This window comes from Hyperolius riggenbachi, chromosome 2, assembly GCF_040937935.1.
Source record: "Hyperolius riggenbachi isolate aHypRig1 chromosome 2, aHypRig1.pri, whole genome shotgun sequence".
Lineage (NCBI taxonomy): Eukaryota > Metazoa > Chordata > Amphibia > Anura > Hyperoliidae > Hyperolius > Hyperolius riggenbachi.
The window spans coordinates 240,706,842-240,728,367 of NC_090647.1; the positions used below are offsets into that span (position 1 = coordinate 240,706,842).

The following is a 21,526-nucleotide window of genomic DNA, read 5'->3' on the forward strand; positions in this document are numbered from 1 at the left end:
ATAGTGACAAGCAGAAAACATGTCTGCTCCCATTGTATCACAGGAAACAATATTAATATACTGTTGAAGCTGTTTGAAGATAGATTTGCTGTGTAAACTATCTAAACTTTAGATAAGATATATAGACAAGTCACTTGTTATATTTAGTTTTTCATCTCGGATCCACTTTAAGATGTAAAATTGTTTAAAAACATTTTATTTCACAATAAAAACACTTACTTAGTTTCTTGTATAACCATCACAAACATACAAGTGAGTGCATCCAGCGTTCTACAGCAAAGGTACTGACTGACAGCATCCATCACTACCGACATGCTCACTACTTCTGCATAGCCCTATCAGTTTCGTCCCACATGACTTTCTTGAGGACTGTGGATGTCTATTACAATGACTGTAGTAGACATCCAGATGAAGTCTGTTGAAAATATCTAAATTATTCTGAGTAATATTCTTTTGAAAGGTAGAACTTCATTAATCGTTACTACTAACGCCTTGCTGTGTGCATTTATCTTTACTTATGCTCTAGTTCCACAAATTAGGCTTAACAGTTTAGCAGGACATTAGAAAAGTCAGGTTCTGTACTTCTGCCTTACTGCATCTGGCAAGCATTAGTTGGCGGGAATAAACATGGTTGTGAAGAAAATAACACAAGGATAACATACCAAGCTTTGTTAATTTAACCTTAAATCAGAAACACAAAACAACTTTCAATCAAAATCTATGTCATGCTTAGAAGGCAAGCCGCCATTGAAGTCACATTCTAGGTGAGTCAAGAACAATAAAAGGCTAGGCTTAAGCCACTATGCAAATTCATGTAACCCAGTATGTGATCATATCGCTTTGATCAGAAATTGATCAGGATGTATAGACCATCATCACTACTAGGTTTGTACTGATTAAGGACATCACAGGTTACCTATACTGAAGGGGATATATGGATACCTATACTGGGGAGGATACCTGCCTACCTATACTGGGGGGGGGGGGGGGGGAGGTAGGTGTGTGTGTTATATATGGTTACCTATACGGTAACCATATGCCTTGATAAAGGGGGACCCTGCGTGGCCCCGAAACAATTGTTGGAACTTGTGGATACTGGCACAATAAAGGTGTGCTTTAACCTGAGGTGTGCTGGTGAGATTTGTGAGATTGGATTTCGAGTGTGGTACTGCCTATGCCACCTCACCAAGCACCCCGAGAAACGGATGGTGTGCCTGCCTCACTTTGGAAATATACGGTGGGGTGGGGGGTTGTATCTGGTTACCTATATGGAAGGGGGGGAGAAGGTATATCTGGCTACCTATGCTGGACTGAATCTGGCTACTTTTACTGAGTGTGTGTGCGTGGGGGGGGGGGCATCACTAGCTACCTAGGCAAATTTGGCTACCTATGCTGGAGGCTGAATAATTATACTGGGGGAATCTCGCTACCTATACTTGGGGAACCTGGCTTCCTATAGTGAGGGAATCTGGCTACCTATACTGAGTGGACACTTGGCTACCTATACTGAAAGGAATCTGGCTAATTTTACGGAGGGGGGCGGTGCATAACGCTATTAATTTATGGTATTTGGGGAGCCCAGATGCTTTATTCTGGTATAAGTAAATTTATTTAGCAGCCTACGAACCTGAACATGCTCATCATTCTATTGTGGGAAGACAATGTATGATGATTGATGTTTCTTGAATACAACGCCTACCACAAAATGTCTATGAATGGAAGAAGTTCCTATGCTGAGATAATAATTATTATCATCATTGTAATACACTATGTGATCAGAAAAAAAGTGACCAAATATTGAAAGACAAAATTGCAAATCAGTACATTAATACCAGCTGTTGGTTGGGGCTGAGTCAAATACACAGTGTAAACTATGCAGTACTCATAACCTCATCCCATTTCAAAACGCTGAGACATGCATTCTACAAGCTATGAAACCAATAGCAAAGATTTATTTGCCTGTAATCAACACCTGACCAGGCACTAAGCTGCCACAGAACTACTGTTATCTATACTAATCAGATGTGGCTCACATGACCACATCACAGTTCATGGCTATGTAGACTGATGCTTTACTTGTAAAACTGTAATCATTTCTTACCGGTTACTGGCTCGCTCACTTTAGGGTCAGCTGCAGAAAAGAGAAGACATTTCTGAGTTAGTGCATGGATAGGGAGATATACAGTATTTTTACCACATCACCCATGTGTTGGCTTAGCTGCGACAGGGAGACAAGTCCATTTATTAACACCTGACGTAAGGCAATATACCTGTCACTTCCAGGAGCCCTGTGATCCGAGAAGCACAGGGACAGACAGGGAACATGTGGACATCATTCCAGCATGTTTCTCAGCACAGGCAGATTATGACCAGATGTGAAGTCAGCTGGAGATGTTCTGGAACACAAATCTCTCTGCGATTCCCTTGGTGCCTAATATTTCTAAATTACAGCTTCAAATTTTCAGCTGTCATTAGAAACATAATACTGCAAAATCTATTTTTTTTTTTCAAAGCAAAGACATTCTTCTTTTTAAAGAAATGTGCTTAGATTGATTACTTCTCCGTTAATGTAAATATATTCCAACCCTCCTGCTTTGGATTACCAGTAAAGTGTGTGTTGTAGATTATTGTATGCATGCTCAGAATGCCTACACACACAGAAGTGAAGGCATAGGGAAAGCCTCTGAAGGCTTACACAGGTTGTGTCAAGGGCGGAAACCTTGTATGGACTGCATTCGGATATAAAGTCACATTCAGACTAAATCTGAAATGGCAGATATTTGGTTTAATTATAGAAAGCCAAGTACACACATCCAATTTTTGGTTGGTCAATGATTTGCTAATTTTACTACTTCCATGTAATATTCCATTTTACCAACACAATCTGTTCATAGTATTCAAAATCTGTTGGCCCTCATACTTCATGGAGGTGGTAAAATTGGTCAGTGATTGGCCGATCATAACTGAAAGTGTGTACCAAGCTTTGCTGAGAAATCACTTGTCTGAAGGTCTGTCAAACAACAAACGATGCAGCAGGACTGACCTGGATTTGTCACGTGTGCTATCAGGTGAAAAGCTGTACACCCTTCACCTTGGTATGTTGGATCATGGCAAAGGGTAGTCAACTTTGGTGATGTGTGTTGGACTCCAGCATAGGTGCCCATGTGTAAACTATCAATCCAGGACAGATCACTTATGATCAACATTGTATTATGTATTGTATTATGTATGTCTACTAAAAGGGATGCTGTATCAACAGGAATATGGAGCCATATTGGTTTCCTTTTTAAACTTATTTCATGGCAGTTTTGCTGCAATAAAGTCTGAATTGCACCCCTGAAACAAGCTAACCAGCCATACTTTAATCACAGCATCAGATGGCCATACTCATTCTGGGTCTGTGGCTGAAAGTATTAGAGACACTGGATCAGCAGAGCAGCCAGGAAATTGGCGTAGCTTAAACGGAAAAACAAGGCAGTGTTTTACATCCCTCACACTACAGTGTCCCTTTAAAAGTATTCGATATTCTTAGCTGGCACCACCAATGGGTAAACATCTGATTTGTTCAAAGTTCATGTGCGTAATAAAACAGCTCTTATCACATAAAGTTGTTTAAACCCAGGACACACCTGCTGACAATGCACTGTCAGCGTGCTGTTTCGGGCTAAGTGCCCTTCTTCAAGCTGCTCCGGGAACATTGCCTGAAACGGCACGCTCTTGTTACATTGTCAGCAGATGTATCCTGGATATTAGCAACTTCATGTGATGAAAACTGTTTTATTACTAACAGGACCTTCAATTAGAGAAGATTGTATACATTGGTCGTGCCATTTAAGAAGTGAAGCAACCCCTGCTTTAACATGGTACATGGGTTTAAAACCTTGGCATGCAAGTTAAAGGCTTGTTGTAGTAGTGCAGTCTGACTACATTGAATTTTCTTAAAAGCAACTTTATTATTGTAACTCAGAACACTGAAAAAAGTTTATCTGTTTGAAGCATTGTGGGACATATATAGGGCCAGATCTCCTATTGGGCACAGAAGATTTCTGCCTACAGGTGCCAGTTTTGAAGGCTTGTGTGTAGAGGTATCTGTGTTGGAGAGGTTCCTGTTCCAGTGGGCTCACTCCATATTACTGCTTGGTCCAGCTATCTACCACTATCACTGTAAACATCGCTGGTGTTCTATATTTGTGCCTCAGACAACTTTCACCTATTTATTCCATGCAGTCCTATTTATATCCCCTTGAGCTGTTTGTGCCACCCACTAATAACTGTCTTTGCCACCATTGCACTCTCCGGTCATTTTAATCTAATGGGTAAATGGTGTATATGAGTTGCGTACTAGATTGGGATATTCTTAATCCAGATGGAAAATGATCTAATGGAAATATCCTTCCTTGTGACATGCACAGCAAAGCAAAAACGTTCTATATTAAGGAAATATCCATGCATGATTGGTCACAGGTTCTGGCTGCCTACAGTCCATCCCTTAACATTACCTGATTCTGTGTTAAATTCCACTGTGCTACTGACTGGACCTTCACCAAGGGGATTTTTTGGTATCACATGGAACTCATAACTGTAGAAATAAATAGAAAATAATAAGACAATCAATATACTTCTTCCACATGGTTTCAGTATGTATTAATAAATGATAAAAGTCTAAAGGACAGGGCCAATGTCTGATTCACTGCTGCTTGAAACATGAATCTATATTATCGTGTGGTCTTAATGCAAACTTGTGACATTAGGAAACACAAAAGTTAGATACTTACCTCGCTAGAGGGACACCTCTGGATCCTTCACAGGCTTTCCATGTCCTCCTCCAGCACACTGCTGAATGCTGGGACCCTCTGGAAGTTCTTGGCCACACTGCGCAGGACGCCTTATGCCTACATAGTAGCACAAAGCCACTCAGGCTCAGATTTTTCAGGTTTCCTGCACAACGCGGCCGCACTTGTTCATGGACAGGAGTGTGGCCGCAAGCACCCTTGATGAAGAGGTATGGGGGTCCCAACTACTGGATCTGTGGAGGTAAGGGGGATGGAAAACAAAGCAGGTGATTTCGGTACACGGCACTGGCCGTGTAGCGTCTGAGTTAGGTGCCACTATAGCATTAGTGCTATAGTCCGTGCCCCGCACAACATGTAAATCGGGTGCTGGGGATTGCCAGATTACTATGAGTTACTATGACTCAGAGCGGGAATAGTATTTGACATTGCGGGAATGTGAGCAGTAGCAGAGTGAGCTTTCATTTGTCTAACCTTGTATCCAACTCACCAGCAGGGAGATAGTACCTATACGATGGGGAAGCCTAGGGACTATCCAGAGGATTCCCTCTAAATAGGGCACCTTTTTCCCTGCAGGTTCACTTTAAAGCAAACCTGAATTGTTCTAATACTATTAGATTCTAATTAGTTCTAATACTAGACTTTCATGCAATCTCACAGTACTATTTTGTATCTAAAAAATAGATACAAGATCTCCAAATCCCCCAGATCTCCAAAACCCTTACTGAAGGCAAGATGAATATATATCTGAAGGCTGAATGGTGTCCCGTTAGCTAGTTAGCAATGACCTTCTTTTTTGAATGACAAGATTTAAAGAGAACCTGAATTGAAAATAAAAAGTCAAAATAACCATACATAGGCCATACTTACCTCCTGTGTAGTCTACTCCTCAATCTCTTTCTCCTCTCCTGCGTCCTGTTTGTCCACTGTGATCAATGTAATTCTGTTATTTAAAAAGGAATAGGATGGCGTGGCACTTCTCCTTTAAGAGGTGTGTTGCTCCAGGTTTTTGTGCGAGTATGGTGTGCCCAAAGTGATCAATTTATTGCTGACAGGCTATATGCTATGTAGATTGCTTGTACAAGACGTGTGCTCCACTCCACAACTTGAAGGAAGAAACTTGAACTATGCATAAAAGAAACAGATAGCGTGCATCTTCCGTCTTAAAGTGGACCCAAATTAAAAATATAAGATTTCAGAAATAAAATCTATTTTCTAAATTATAATAATAAATAGCAGCCTTTTTTCAGCTGCATGTTGACAAATATAAAATATTTTACATTTATTGGAGGAACCCCTCCCTTCCTTTCAAATTGCCGGGATTTTTCTGGCAAACTGGTGGAGTAGATGGTGTCCGGCAATGGAGGAATTGCTAATGGCTGCCCCCAGTATAACCCTAGCTATGAAAAGAGAAGGGTGAAAAGCATGCACTGAAATGATCATAGGTTTGAAGGAGTGTTTATTTATCTTTGTATGTGTCAGAGTGGTGCAACTAAATATTTTTAATTAAAAAAATGTTTGGTTTGGGTCCGCTTTAAGCATACACATTTATTGCCAGTGTTCAACATCAAAATGGATTCTGTGCATAGCATATTCCATGATTGCATATAAATCCTGCAAATATTGAAGATGTGATACCTTGTAATTCCAGGTGCGGGCCTGTCAGCATGGGAGGTGGGAGTGAGGGACAGATGTGGGCCTAGCGACGGCCGTTTCGCATCCTCCTGGACACTTGGTCACGCCGTGTTCCACATTCAGGAGGACGCAAAACGGCCGTCGCTAGGCCCACATCTGTCCCTCACTCCCACCTCCCATGCTGACAGGCCCGCACCTGGAATTACAAGGTATCACATCTTCAATATTTGCAGGATTTATAGGCAATCATGGAATATGCTATGCACAGAATCCATTTTGATGTTGAACACTGGCAATAAATGTGTATGCTTAAGACGGAAGATGCACGCTATCTGTTTCTTTTATGCATAGATCAATGTAATTCTCCATCCTTCATTTTAAAAATGGCCATTACCCCATAACAGCTTCATGGTCAGCACACTGTTAAACTGTAATATTGCCCACTTGAGCCATAGGGTTACCTGGACATTACCCTGCACATTCATTTGTAACTGACAGCTGCTAATATATAACTGACAGCAACTGGTATATTTCAGTTCTGACAAAATATTGTCAGAACTGGAAGGGATCACTGTAAGAAGAAAATGGTGAGCTTCTGAGGGGATCTGACGGTGAGATTAGTATGTAATATTCATTTGCAGCTATGTCACGTGTTTATTTTAAATAATTTTACTCTCTTCAGGTTCCTTTTAAACATCATATAGACTTAAAAATTGGGATTGCCTTAAAGTCCACACGATTTATCTCTTACATGAAAATTGCTGCATTTAAAGGGAGATTCCACTTTTGTGCAGAAAACTGCAAATCCTTCAGTTCAGCTTTACACATTGAAGAATTAATGGCAAAACATTATTGCCAGCTGCTTACCTTGTTTTTATGTGCACATACAATCCTACCATTTCACAGTGTTTCTAACATACACTGGATGATAGGACTGAGAAAGTATTCTACCGGTGATTAGGGATGGTCAATGAGATGCAAATAATTCTGAGTTGATACTGATACAGGTTTATACAAATTTCCTTCTCAATTTTATGAAGGTTGAAGGTGGACCAAACAAATCTGCCGAGTTGAAATTCTAGTGAATACATTAGTGCAGGAGATCAGAGCTTGTAAAGGAGAAAAAAAACACAGGCTCAATCTGGCGTAATATCGTAAGGTCACCAGAAAAAGGAGTCATAATGAGAGTATACTCACAAAGGTAGGTTGCCGATGAGGCAAACACTCGTAAGAGCATGTGAGGAAGTACCTCCCCCACTCAGCCTTGCTCCTGGAAAGGTGTTGGTCGCAGCTCCAATAAAACTTTGCTCTAGGAGTCTTCCTAGTGCATAACCCCCTTAGAAGAGGTAACTAGATAAACTGGGGGAAGCTGGAGGCGCCCGTAGAAACCAAAGTTGTGTGTATATATACTATATACAAATAAATACACATTTATATACAAATAATGTTCTTTCCTACCTTAAAGTAGTAACAGTCAGGTGGTAGTAAGATCAACTTCAAACTTTAATTGTGCACATTTGACAACGCGTTTCACGGTCAAAGCCGCTTCCTCAGGTCAATTACTGTTCCTTCCTCAGAAAGTAGTAATAGGTCCCGAGTACTTCAAGCTTCCTCCAGTTTACATTAGTGCAGGGCATTTTCGGGCAGGGAGAATTTCAGGCTAATCTATACTCCAAACACATATTTTTGCTAAAGTGGTGCATTAGCACACTGTGACATGTCAATTCCTAACTGGCTACATATATATTGGAAAAATATTTAAAGAGCATTAAATTACAGAGACTTGAGCAGGAATGAACTATATTTATGTCAGTTTTATTATGAAAGTGGAATTTCCCTTTACAATGTCATTACTTCTTGGCCTGTACATCAGCAGGGAGAGAGGCAGAGGAGATGTCAACAAAATCTGTAATGATTGTAACTTTTTCCAACAATAAACAGTTACCGCATGTTACAGTGTACTTTAGGCAAACATGTTTGACTCATTAACCCCAGCCTCAGTGGAGCAGACAACTCAGTTTGTCTATGACGGACAGATCCAATCACTTCAATGTTCATCTAGCTTCATCAGTGTACAGCTAAGCAAGCATTATGTCTCAGAATTGTGGGCAACAGTATATTTATCAAGATTATGAAGTCAACTGAGCTTTGTTTGGTTAATGGCTTCATGCGTGAGAAACAAGGAATCTTCTTCTTTTGCTTTACATTCCAATAGTATTGCTTTTCAGTTCTGCAATAATGGCTGCCAGCCTAAAGGAACATAGCACAAACCTTTACATCAGTGATCTGCAAACTTGGCTCTCCAGCTGTTAAGGAACTACAAGTCCCACAATGCATTGCAGGACTCTGACAGCCACAGTCATGATTCATAAAGTCAAATGCATTGTGGGACTTGAAGTTCCTTAACAGCTGGAGAGCCAAGTTTGCAGATCACTGCCTTTCATCATAGCCTAGAAATATCGAACCCTTACATCATAGCCAAGAAGTATCAAATTCTTACATCATAGTCAAGAAGTACTGTGTATGAATTGTTCTAATGATGATATGGGATATCAATATTTGCGTAGTTAGTGCCCAGATACTGAACCAGGAGAAAAGGGCGCAGGAGCCCTTAGAAAAAGTGGTGATGCCATAGGTGCCTATGATAAAAACTGCATTTAGCGGCATAAGAAGGAAATTTGAACGCATGGCGGCAGCTGCTAGTGTACTTTTTTTTGACGCAAGTTGCGGTTTCCGCAAGGCCGTGATATGCGGCTATGAAGGTAAATTTTGGCATCCGGAGGAGCCCGATAAGTGGCAAGAGGGGCCATTTTTTGTGGACAGGCTTGCAGAAAAAAATGACTTTCGGATAACTACATTGCGGCATTGCATAGCGGGCATGGCACCCACATTTACCTTCATAACCACATATTGCGGCTTTGTGGTAGGGGGGGTAGTTAAAGGAGAGGGAATTTAGGGTTTGGCGCCACAGGGGTTTTTAGGGTTATGCACCACCGGGAAGGGGGTGTTTTAGGGTTAGGCACTGACAGGGGTGGGGTCTTAGGGTTAGGCACCACCGTGGGGAGGGGGGGGAGTCTTAGGATGAGGCATCGGTAGAGGGAGGGTTTTGTGTGAGAGTAGGGTTAGGTTTAGCAATAGTAAAATATTGCTAAATATTACCAATATTCTACTATAGAAATTCCGTAGTAGAATATCACTAATTTTAGTGAGATTCTACTAGCGGCAAACCCCGCACCCTTTTTTTTTCATGTAGTGTATTGTGCCAGGTACTGCATATTTTTACTTTTGAACTGGAATCTTAAGGTGCATACACACGCACTACCGCCGGACCCTCCCGCTGGGAGCCGACAGTAGCACGTGTGTACGCGCTGTCGGTGGATCGTTCAGAAACAGCCTTATCAGTCCGCCGACAGCGCGTACACATGCACTTCTGTCGCTGGAACGCCCACCCAGCGGGAGGGTCCGGGGGACCCGTCGTTCATTGCGGTAGTGTGTGTGTACGCACCTTTAGTTATAAATAGCATTGTTCTTTTAAAATGCTAGATTAGTGAAAAGCAAAGAATTCACCTAACAGCTAATCAGCTTCCCCTGGCAGGAGGGAAATTGAAGCTGGCAAATCACTGAACAATTATTAACTGCTGGTTGTGTTGTTTAGCTGCGAGAACCTGTGATTTGCTAATCCCACATTCTGTCTCCTGCACATGGCTAACTTTTTTTTTCTTGCTGATTGTTAGTTATTAGTTAACTCTTGTATGCTCATGCATGAGCTGTATGGTTGTAGAGGACTGGAAATACAAGGGATACATGCTTTACTTCAGAACAGGCTACATACACCTGGAAACACTAGCAGTAGCAGCCGTCACTCCCAATAAAATACATCCACTGCAGATTATATATGGGACTTTGAGAAACAAAATAATTCAAGCAAAATGAATGTTACAGTATGCTGACAGTACACAGTGCTTGTCAGCGTTAGAAAAGACAGGACAGCACAATACCAAACTGTTCATGATGAGATTGCGTCCAGTGAGTCTGTGATAGCAGACATGTGCATAAGTTCAGCCAGTGCCCTGAGAATCTCTACGGAGTTCGACCACTGATCGACCATCCAATTTGATAATTATCATCCAGTTGGATGAAAATCTGTGCCACCAAGTGTATGCCCAATTGATTAGGCAAACAATTTCGAGATGAGCCCTCGGGCTGTCCCCATTTATGTTATATCCCACCTCCCAATGCACTATACATTATCTATGAGGTGATTGGTCACTGCCTGCCGACCCGTTGACTCCCCTGTTTCACTGGCAGTGACCCGCTGAGACCCACTCATGGCTTCCACTCAGAGCGGCAGCTCATCAGTTGTTCGGCGGCCCTTCACCGGTCACGTGGAGATCCCAGAAGCGTGTGCCATGCTCAGAAGCTAATGAGGACTGTTTCTATCTCCTGAGACGATGGCTGCCCGAGATGAATGTGGCACCACAATGCCGATTCATAATCGATTTCAACATTAAATTGATCATGAATCGGTCTGCAGTGTATGGGCAGCCGACAGAGCTCTCTCTAATCAGATTCGATTAGAGAGAGATTTGTCTCTTGGTCGATTCTGCCCATCATCGCTAGATGTATGGCTACCTTAAATTGTTTACCACATCTTAAGCTTACCTTTAGTGAATGTATTTGTAGATAATTATATATACCAGCTGTTTTATAGCAACCATCCAAATGCATATTTCACAGACAGAATCAAGGTCTAAATAATCAAGTGCATTCAGATTAAGCCATGAAAATGTCAGTGTTTTGATCATGATTTTTTTTAGAACAAATGTTCCAAAATATGTACTTGCCAGAAAACATTATAAGAGCTTGTTTTCCGAAGAGGAAAATTGTCCAGGTGTCACGTCAGCTGCACTGATGATTACCACAAGTTCCAGCTGTATATTCCGCAGTCTGTTCTATTGAAAGAAATTTGTTATGTGACTTTATCTATCCTTATCAGCTTAAACTCTGTTCTTATAGTGATTATATAATAATTGTAATGTTTCTTGTAGTCATCACTGGTGTACTGTAGAGAACCTTAAGTGGACATGACATGGACAAATCCATGGACAAATAAAATCTGCAGCTATAATTGCTGTTCTCGTTATACAATGCAGCTAACAACCATGTCCCTCTAACAGTGGTGTATATTTTATAAATATATTGGGGGAATTATTGAAGGTAAGTAAGAAAACATAACAGATGCAAACTGGATTCCATTAGATGATTAGATGAAAAGAATTTTCCAACGTGTTGAATAAAAACATGTTCAGTTTATTTTTTGCAGTGCTAATAAAAGACCTTGCCCAACGGGAGCAGTGTGCATATGGGCGACAGCTGGATGGAATCATATATTTAACAGCAAGACCATTAAACTATATTACAGCTGAAGAACAAAGACCTTTGAAGCTATACTTAAGATTTATCACCAATTCTCAAACCCTTGGAAGATTCCCCTTCCACCATATATATGCAATCACTACACCTGGCTTGGTGGGTCAAACTTGTAACTAAGTCAGTGGAAAACAGTAGAGCATTGGTAAAAAAAAAATCCCTATATCCTCCCGAGCCTCTACATGGCGATTATTTATCGCCCATACACCATGACATTACCGTTTTGTCATAATGGATTATCTTTTATGGGACACCTTTCTCTTTGTAGAAGTACTTTTACTATAGTCATTGTACTTAAAAGGAACCTAAAGTGAAAGGGATATGGATGTTTCCTTTTAAAAAATACCAGTTGCCTGGCAGTCCTTCTGATCTCTTTGGCTGCAGTAATGGCTAAATCACAGACCTGAAACAAGCATGCAGCTAATCCAATCTGACTCCAGTCAGAGGCTCAGAGCACCTGATCTGCATGCTTGTTGAGGGGCTGTGGCTAAAAGTATTAGAGACACAGGATCAGCAGGAGAGTCAGGCAACTGGTATTATTTTAAAAGGAAAAATCAATATCCTTCTCAGTTTAGGTTGCCTTTAATACCAGAGATAATGGCTAAATTATGCTTCAAGCTTCAAAAAAAAAAAAAAAGCGAAATATTACTAATTAAAACTGGATGCAGAAACCTTTGTATCCAGTCTTATTGCCACTGAATTACACGGAACGTTAACAAGTCCCCATTCTTCTATGTGTGTTAAGCCAGTATACAGTTGTAATGATGAGCAGTTATTTTGATGCATGTTTAATAAAAATAATTGTGCAAATCAGTACCCTCCGTGGCATGATGGACATTCACAGACTCACAACCATCACTATAAGGCTTAATTATTGCAGGCAATGGCTGTAGTAATCATAGGCAAGTAGTTGGATGTGCTGCTTTTTAAATAGAAACTCCAAAGAAATATATCATTTTTTAAAAATGATATTTAAGGTGGCCATACACTGGTCGATTTGCCATCAGATTCGACCAACAGACAGATCCCTATCTGATCGAATCTGATCAGAGAGGGATCGTATGGCTACCTTTACTGCAAACAGATTGTGAACCGATTTCAGCCTGAAACCGATCACAATCTGTTGTGGTGGTGGTGCTGCTGCCGCCGCTCCCCCCCGCCGCATACATTACCTGCTCCGCCGGCGCGACTCCCGGGTCTCTCTCCGCTCTTCTTCTCCGCTCTGGTCTCCGGCTCCAGCATGCTTCACTTCTTCCTGCCCGGCAGGAAGTTTAAACAGTAGAGGGCCCTCTACTGTTTAAACTTCCTGCCGGGCAGGAATAAGTGAAGGCATGCCGGAGACCAGAGCGGAGAAGTGCGGAGACGAGCGGGGGCAGTCGCGCCGGCGGAGCAGGTAATGTATGCGGCTCTATTGCGTCGGTCGTCGAGCACTCGAACGCCGCTAGCGATGCGCTCTTTACCCGCGGGCGATCGACAGTAATTTTCCGCACGGCGCGATCGACGGGATCGGACGAAATGAATCGAAATTCGGCGTGTAGCGCGAACGATTGGCAGCAGATTCGATCCCAGTGATCGAATCTGCTGTCGAAACGGCGGTAAATCGGGCCAGTGTGTGGCCAGCTTTACTGTTGGCTTAGCTAAGCCCACTTGGTAAAAGGAAAACAATGTCACCTCCTTCCCTTATCTGATTAACCTTTATAAGCCATGCATGTGGGGTGGCCATGACTGTGGGGCTAGTAAGTGTGGAGGGGAGCTCGGCTCCCCATCCATTACCATTCTGCATGGCTTTCAGCACTTCAGGGTACCTTGCAATGGTGCCTGCAAAACCTATTCCAGCATGCAAAGCATTGTCCCCTATTCCATCATGCAAAGAATTCATCCCATCCTCTGGTGCTATGTACTTGCAATCAAATATCCACTCCTGCCCAGGTATATAGGTAAAAGTTGGCATAATTATTTTTAGTGCAGGTGTATGTATGCACCTACAATTACACAACATTTTTACAATTTGCACTATGATCCAGAGGAAAACTGGACATTTTTGTCACTCAGACATTTTTTTTTCATCCATTGTGCCCTAGCCTGGAAACCAGATATACATTTACAAGGGCTTTCAGGATAAAACAATCATTCCTAAAAATAATTTAGTTGTCTAAAGCAAGTCTAAATACAATACCATTTTTATCGCATCAATTCATTCCATGGCACCATTATGACAAAATTATAAAAGTCTGAGTAAAAAGACCAGTTCCCACATCTCTTGTGATGTGTTTGGACATCTTGTCTTCCCCAGTTTAGGTCAGGCATGGGCAAACTCGGCCCTCCAGCTGTTACGGAACTACAAGTCCCACAATGCATTTGCCTTTATGAGTCATGACTGTGGCTGTCAGACTCCTGCAATGTATTGTGGGACTTGTAGTTCCTTAACAGCTGAAGGGCCAAGTTTGCCCATGCCTGGTTTAGGTTCATACCCTATGATGGGGCTTGTATGAAAGTGGCTGAATAACCCATATGAAACAACCACAGCAAATGTTCCCTCACATTAGCTGAACTGAGGAAGCCCTTGGATATGTGGTAAAATATCCATCAGGAAATAGTGTAATTAAGGCACTTAAAGTTCATCTGAAGTGTGCTCAACCATAATAGGTAAGTCTTCCAGGTTATATACGTGAGTCATCAATTAAATATTCATACAACTCGCCCGCTCACCCTTAAACAAGCTTAGTTCCTTAAAACCCACCCTGTCTCCAAAAACACTGTGGCAGCCTTTCGGAATCAGCACACAGCTTGGTGGCCACCTCCGTGTTGCCATGGCCCACACCCAGCTCAGTGGCTTCTGTTAGGCCTAATAAATATTGTCCTGCCTAAATGCTGAAATTTTCTAAAAAAGAAGACCTTTACAGCTGTGCTTGTTTTAAAACCAACAGCAAGCAAATCCACAGACAGTTCACACCTAAGTGGACACACTTTAAATTACGCTGGACAACAAATTTTGCTTCCTTAAAAGAAATGGGTGATTATGATAGACCCCTTTAAAGTTAACAATAATATAATATTCAACTGACTGTATAATGTAGGAGCTGTGAGAAACGATATCTATATATTACATAATACATGAATGGATCATTTCTATGGGCATTATGCATCCTGTTTTGAATACATGCCTGGACATACCCAATGATACTGTAGTTAAGAATGAGTAACATGCCTACATTAAGAGTTAGGTTAAGATTTATCCTGGAATTATATGGAGAAAGTGTAAAATGTACTCTTTAAAATGTTAAGCGTTACATACTTTTTAAATGTGATTTTCATGATCAGCAGAACATTTATAAGAAACAGCTGAAAGTTAAGATGAGGCAGAAAATGTGGATTACAAATTGCAATTGAAAACATTCATAATTTGATATTAAACCAGTTTCAATTACAAAATTGGCATTTTCTCAAAAGCCTTATGTAATGTGACAATTAAGCAGACACACATGCGCGCCCACCCCCCCCCCCCCCCCCCCCCCCACGCGGCACTCGCGGGCATAATGTAATCATCTGGTAATGCAAAATGATCATTTTAAAATGTCTATTTTGCATTAACAAGGTAAAAACTGAGACACCAAAAACTTGTTTTTTTGGTTACCTGAAACGATCATTAGAGCTTGTTTCAAGTGATAGTGTTGGAATGACCACGGTACAGACATTGCTGGTAGAAAGGAAAGAGGAGATCACAAGTGAGCAGCACCTTACTATGGGAACATCAAAGGATGTTCCCACAAGAATAAAAGCCATTACTCAGAGTATTCCACCAAGATACATCTCTAATAACCGGCAATGGCTTCACCAAATCCAAAATATTAGCATTACAATTAAACAACAAACCTTTTACAAAAAGGGAATGAAGATGACAGCTTTCCCATTCATCTTACTTCGGGCTCCCTTTAATTGTTTTTAGTAATGGGAAATGTATACAAGTAACTACAGTAACTTGATCTAGTTTCCATATTGTCTACATAATAACAGCTTGTGTGGCCTCCTAAACAGCCAACTTCCCTAGGGAGAGCCAGTAAGTGGTATTGTGACTTCAGCAGATACAGCTTTCATTTTATTCAGGGATGGGCTGATTACAGTTATATAAATATAACATAATGGAGTTTTACTGTAGCAAGTTCAAGACATTTGGAATGCTCGGAAAATGTGCATTTTATTTGTTTAAATATGTGGAGTATGAAGATAAACTCCCTATGGCTGGAAAATGCTCCGGACCATGAATAGTCTGAGTATGCGCCAAATGTACAATATACCATTTCTTTCCATGCAAAAAACCCTGCAAAAACATCATTGAACAGAGGTAGGTGAAAACCCATTTTGACGCCAGCTGTAGAAAATGGACCACTTGTTTTCAAGGGACAATTCATCATTGTTAAACCAAGTATTATTAGATGGTTTACAGTCCGAAATTCAACTTCCATCTGCTGCATTCTTGACACCAAAATCATCAGTGTGATTCATTTTACTGTGCTATATTAATATGACTGGACGAAAATCAGTAAAAGTGATATTCTTCAAATGCTAGGAGTGTGTCTCTGTGGATCCACTTAGCTCTATACTAACTGGCAGAGGGAAATCAGGATAAATGATTATGTTACTAAGAGCAGGGGAAATGACAGATTACTTTTTTCCCAAGAAATAACCCCCTGTTTGTGAAATAATGGAGTCATGTTGCATGAAATGATTTGCATAAAGTTAAGTTCAAGTGGTGTGACTCATATGCCTGATATCATGCGCCATAAACTAAGGCTAGCCTTTGCATGTGATTTACCATCACACTATTTTTTTCAGTTTCAGAGACAATGTTAAGGAAACTCAAGCTAAAGGTTCATGTTACATTTTGTGGACATACAGTAACATTTTATTGATAAACCTAACCATAGTCTCACATGAGCCCTCCCTCTACCAACGCCTAACTCTAACCAACCCCACAGATGCCGAACTTTAAACGACCACCCCCCAACGAGGCATAGCCCTAACCAGATCCCCTACTGATTGCCTAACCTTAACTGATCCCCCCACCGATGCCCTAACCCTAACTAACCCTCCCACCAATGCCTTACCCTAATTGACTCCACACCCATACCTAACCCTAAGCGCCCCCGGCTGCAAATCCGCCGATATCTGTGCCGACTTCACTGCTATATACATAAAATATTGAGTGCTGCAGAAGTTTGGGTGCTCCATAGGCGCCCATGTTAATTGCAGCTATAAAGGAAAATGTGGGCGTCAGAGCATGATAAAATAGCAGACTCCAGGGAGCCAGCTATACAGACTGTAGCTACAAATAGAGGGTGTGACACTATAGTTTGTATAGCATGCGGCCCCAGCACTCTGCTGCCCAAATTTCCCATTATAGCTGCAAAAATGAAAATGGGCACCCAAACTTCGGCGGTGCCTCCAGTGCCCAAATTTCCTGTTACCCCTGAGGCCAAAGATCTTAACCGCCCTCAGATAAAGGGGTCCTCCTTCTGGAGCTCCCTTAGCATGCTCCAATAATGGTCATGCAGCACAGCACATGGAAGCAGGTATTATGCAAGCTACCTGTCTTGGTGTGTACTCTACCCCTATCTGTTCACATCAATCACATGTAAAGGGGTTTGGTGAGGGCTGATTGCAATGCCATTATTTTAACTATAAATCCAAGAAAGTATAAAGCAAAACAGAAGGGTTCCTGCTACATTTGTACGTGCAATATAACCCATCACTTCAGCAGCCATGAGTGGTATGAAATAACTTTTTTATGTATGGCTAGCCTGTCTTATTACCACCTAAGCATTTTTCAAGCGTAAAGCTTCAATGTTTTAGAAGTTTACGCTGGATCTGCAGGTATGTTTTGGAAGAATGCTTTGGCAGATGCTCAGGCAGCAGAAATGTGATCCTTTCCTGCCAATATTTAAACAATACATTCCAGGGACTTTTGTTAGGTAGAAAGATTTCACGTGGCAAACCTTTCTAGTTTCCCGAAGAACAGTTTACATATCATGTGATAGTTTTAATGAAAGTACCATAAAACGTCTGTTCTTACTTATGTTGCTAGACGAAGGTGAAATGTGGGTGGTAGGGAAGCATGGAAATTTACTAACACCACGTACTTCTTTTATCCTGCCATAAACTTTTATTACTATTAGTAGCGGCAATTAATTTTCCTGGCTTCTCACTGAATTATGTATTTTGTCTGGTAAAAAGATGACATTTAATTCCTGGCTCACTAAAAGCAAGCAGGCAAGTGTACCTGTCACCCTACATGTGAAGCTTCAGGGCCAAGATCACAACTTCTCTGTAATTTATAGTCCTACTCTAAGCAGTTGGGATAAGCAATACTGAGTGCAGACATGTGTGGAAGCAATTCCAACACCTACTTGAAGCATGCTACAATGGTGAACAACAGAGATGCTAAATGCTGCTGTAGGATCCATCTGCAAATGTTCCATCCACCCGTGGGTTCTCTTTATTTTTCTCTTACCTAAATTGCCTCTTTTTACGTACGCCTGCCAGGAAATATTATACATTGAGTGATCAGCTTGTCCCATTTCTCTTTACATGTCTGATTAAGAAAATGGAGTCATCAGCAGCTTTCATTCTAACTGGTAATCAGCTTTATTCTGCACCCCCCAAAAGTGGATGGTGCAACATACACCACTAGGTTAACGCTCATGTCCCACCTAGCAACTGCAATGTTTCCAGCACTATCCTTCAAGTGCTAGGTGTATTTAGTGCAAAATAACAGTATAAACAGAAAATTGCCATTTGCTATAAATGAGCAGAGTTGATTTGACTCCAACACAACACCATAATCCAACAGTAACTAAACCTCCTAACTTTTCCATACTCTCTTCTTCTTTGATTAATGCTAATCTTATTTTCTTATACCCTCTGTATCTCAAACCTTAACCTTAGTTTTTTACTAAAAAAGGTCAATACTACTTCGGACCTTTCATCTAAACCTAGCCTTAAACCTAACTTTTGACCTGAACTATTGTTAAGACAAACTAATCTAACTAAATATACAACACTAGTTCACAGCCTAACCCTAATGCTGACTTAAAGCCTAATGCAGGACATACACTCAAGGGCGTAACAATAGACCCTACAAGGGATGCCTCCGCAGGGGTGCCCAGAAGCCTCAGGGGGCCCCGTGGGGGAAAAAGTTTGAGAGACTGACAAGTAACTAAGGGCATGGAGAGAAAACGTATTCTACTCTCATACCATTGTTATGTTGACTGCATGTGTCCACTACACAGATAAGGAATCATACACACTTTGGAATTTGTACACTGTCCTTGCTCCATAGGGTTCGTAAAAAACATCTGTCTCACACTGCAGCAGTTCTGATTACTTCATGTACAACATTACAAACAAAGGAGTCACAGTTGGAAAAAAAGTTGTAGACTGTCCCTCAGAAGAGATTCCTAGATTGTTCTCACACAAACACAGGCTAGTGACCTTATGGTGTCTAATTACTGGACAAAGTGGAATGGATAAGATTGATGACTGTCCCTGCCTCATTGAGAGCTTGTTGTCTTGTCTCATACGGAGTCTAAGATCCTGTAATAACAGTATCAATCAGCGACATTCTGAATGCTTTGCCAAAGTTACAGTGAATATATCTTATGTTCAGCATGATATTATTGTCCCTCTATATAGCATGTGCTCTGTCTCATGTAGTAAAATAATGCGGCTGTGTGTGTATGTGTATGTATGTACTGGAAACAGAGCTGCAACAAGTCCTTGTCGGCTGCAAGGGGCTGGAGGAAGCCCTAGGTAAGTAGATCTGGGGGTAGCATAGAATGCCTGACATTTCTGACAAGTCTAAAGCTGGCCATACATGGTACAATTTTTTTTTTCGATTACATAATTTAGTTCGATTATTCCGTTAGATCGAATATAAAGATTTTTCCAGCATGTCTGATCTGATTTTTTTTTGAAAAAACGGAATAATCGTTAAAATTTCTTGACGAAAAAAAAATTTCAACTTTCATTTGATTCGATCATTTAGATCGAATAAACGGGATAGTATAACGTTTTTATTGTACCATATATGGCCATCATAAGTGTTTTTCTCCGCATGGGGAAAACACATTGGTCCTTAGTTTTCCTGTGCAGAAAGCGAGGGGGGTGGGGGGCCCCTTCCAAAGTTTCGCAGGGGGCCCAATGATGTCTAGTTACGCCTCTGCATACATGGCTTGATTTTGAGCCATTAAGCTGGCTTGATAGATAATTTCCGACATGTCCGATCTCCAGCCCGATCGTTTTGCAGCTCGATTCCGGATTGAAGTGTATGGAAAAAGCTAAGAAACACGAGTGGAAGATAAGAGAATTGATTGCGGAATCAAACAGCGAAATGATTGAGCAGGAGAATCGAGCAGCAAAAAAAAGCCGTGTATGCCCAGCATAATGCTAACCTTCCTTAACCCTAACCTTCCATGACCTTCCTTGTATCCATATCTATTTAAAATAAAATCTTGGTCCAAAGAACCTTGATAATTACTTAAGATACAGCTTAAGCCATGTTCCCAAGCTGGGCAGTTTTGCTACTTTGCCTCTGGCTATTTCCCACATATGTATGAATCATGCTACTCAAGTCTCTGGGATTCATTCCAAACAAAACCCGTACTTGATGGCTGTATAAAACACAAGAGGCAAGGAGAGGTGCAACTACTGTAGAGTAGCCGCTGCAGGCTCAAGGGGCGTTCAAAGCTGTGGGGAGCTCCAACTACTCATATTCCTCTTCTGCCATAGGGAAAATCAAGTGTTTCACTGACCACGGTTGTTGTGGGTAAAGGGAGTCGATGTGGCTGCATTACAGTGGCTATACTTGTTTTATGACTACTGGATGATGAGCACCCTGACAGTGGGTATCAACAAAAGAGGGGGTGAAGGTCTGTGGGTCCCATAGAGGTTGCCCTCATGATTTGTTGTTACGCACCTGAATGCAAGCTGTATAAACACCCATCACCTCCTTACAATGGAGCTACATCTAGTGTAGCTTGTTTATAATTTCCATAAAATTAGCAATAAATAATGGAATTTAAAAACAGGCTTGGTCTGTAAACACATCATCATGCACTCAGAGTCACTAAGCTTAACATTTTCCCAGAAAGTTGTAATACTTGGAGAAATAAGTGTTATTTGAAGTTTGAGTTTATCGCTGTACATACTTTCACAACAAACGTCACATCTTGGCTGTTCTTCTTGCCGACAGTGTAGTCAATGGGTGGGACATTAAACATGAATTACATGTTTGTCCGGCAAACTGAAAAGCATTTCGTGTGCTGCAAATAACATCCTGAGTCAGGCTGCGTAATGCAAACCATTTAACTTAGTTTGCAAATACTTGTGATTGCAAGATTCTGAAACACAGAAGACATCTAACAGAATGTAATGTAGAATAAAGTTTTATCCCTACAGAAAACTAGACAGCGGTTTATAAAAAAGCATAGTAAGACATTGAAGTGCACAGCAAACTGATTAGGGACATCTTAGTGGTCTTTACTGGGAAGGATGCACAACAGTGTATCTCCAGCGTATCCTCAATGGATACTCTGGTTCAGACTCAGATTCGATGCAGGTCCGTCTTGGCCAGTCAAACTAGCACTGTTGTGAATCCATCGCCGCTCAGGTCGCTG

The 21,526-nt window shown here is 41.2% G+C and overlaps 1 protein-coding gene across 34 annotated transcripts in view; it reads right to left on the reverse strand.

Moving 5' to 3' along the window:
• Positions 1–21,526, reverse strand: part of ABI3BP (ABI family member 3 binding protein) — a 500,595-nt gene that overhangs the window by 42,346 nt on the left and 436,723 nt on the right. For all 34 annotated transcript variants that reach the window (XM_068268431.1, XM_068268429.1, XM_068268426.1 and 31 more), the window contains 2 exons: positions 4,500–4,579; positions 2,102–2,131 (listed from right to left, as the gene is read on the reverse strand). In XM_068268431.1, the coding sequence (XP_068124532.1) occupies positions 2,102–2,131; positions 4,500–4,579 (110 nt within the window). The remainder of the gene's footprint in view (positions 1–2,101; positions 2,132–4,499; positions 4,580–21,526) is intronic.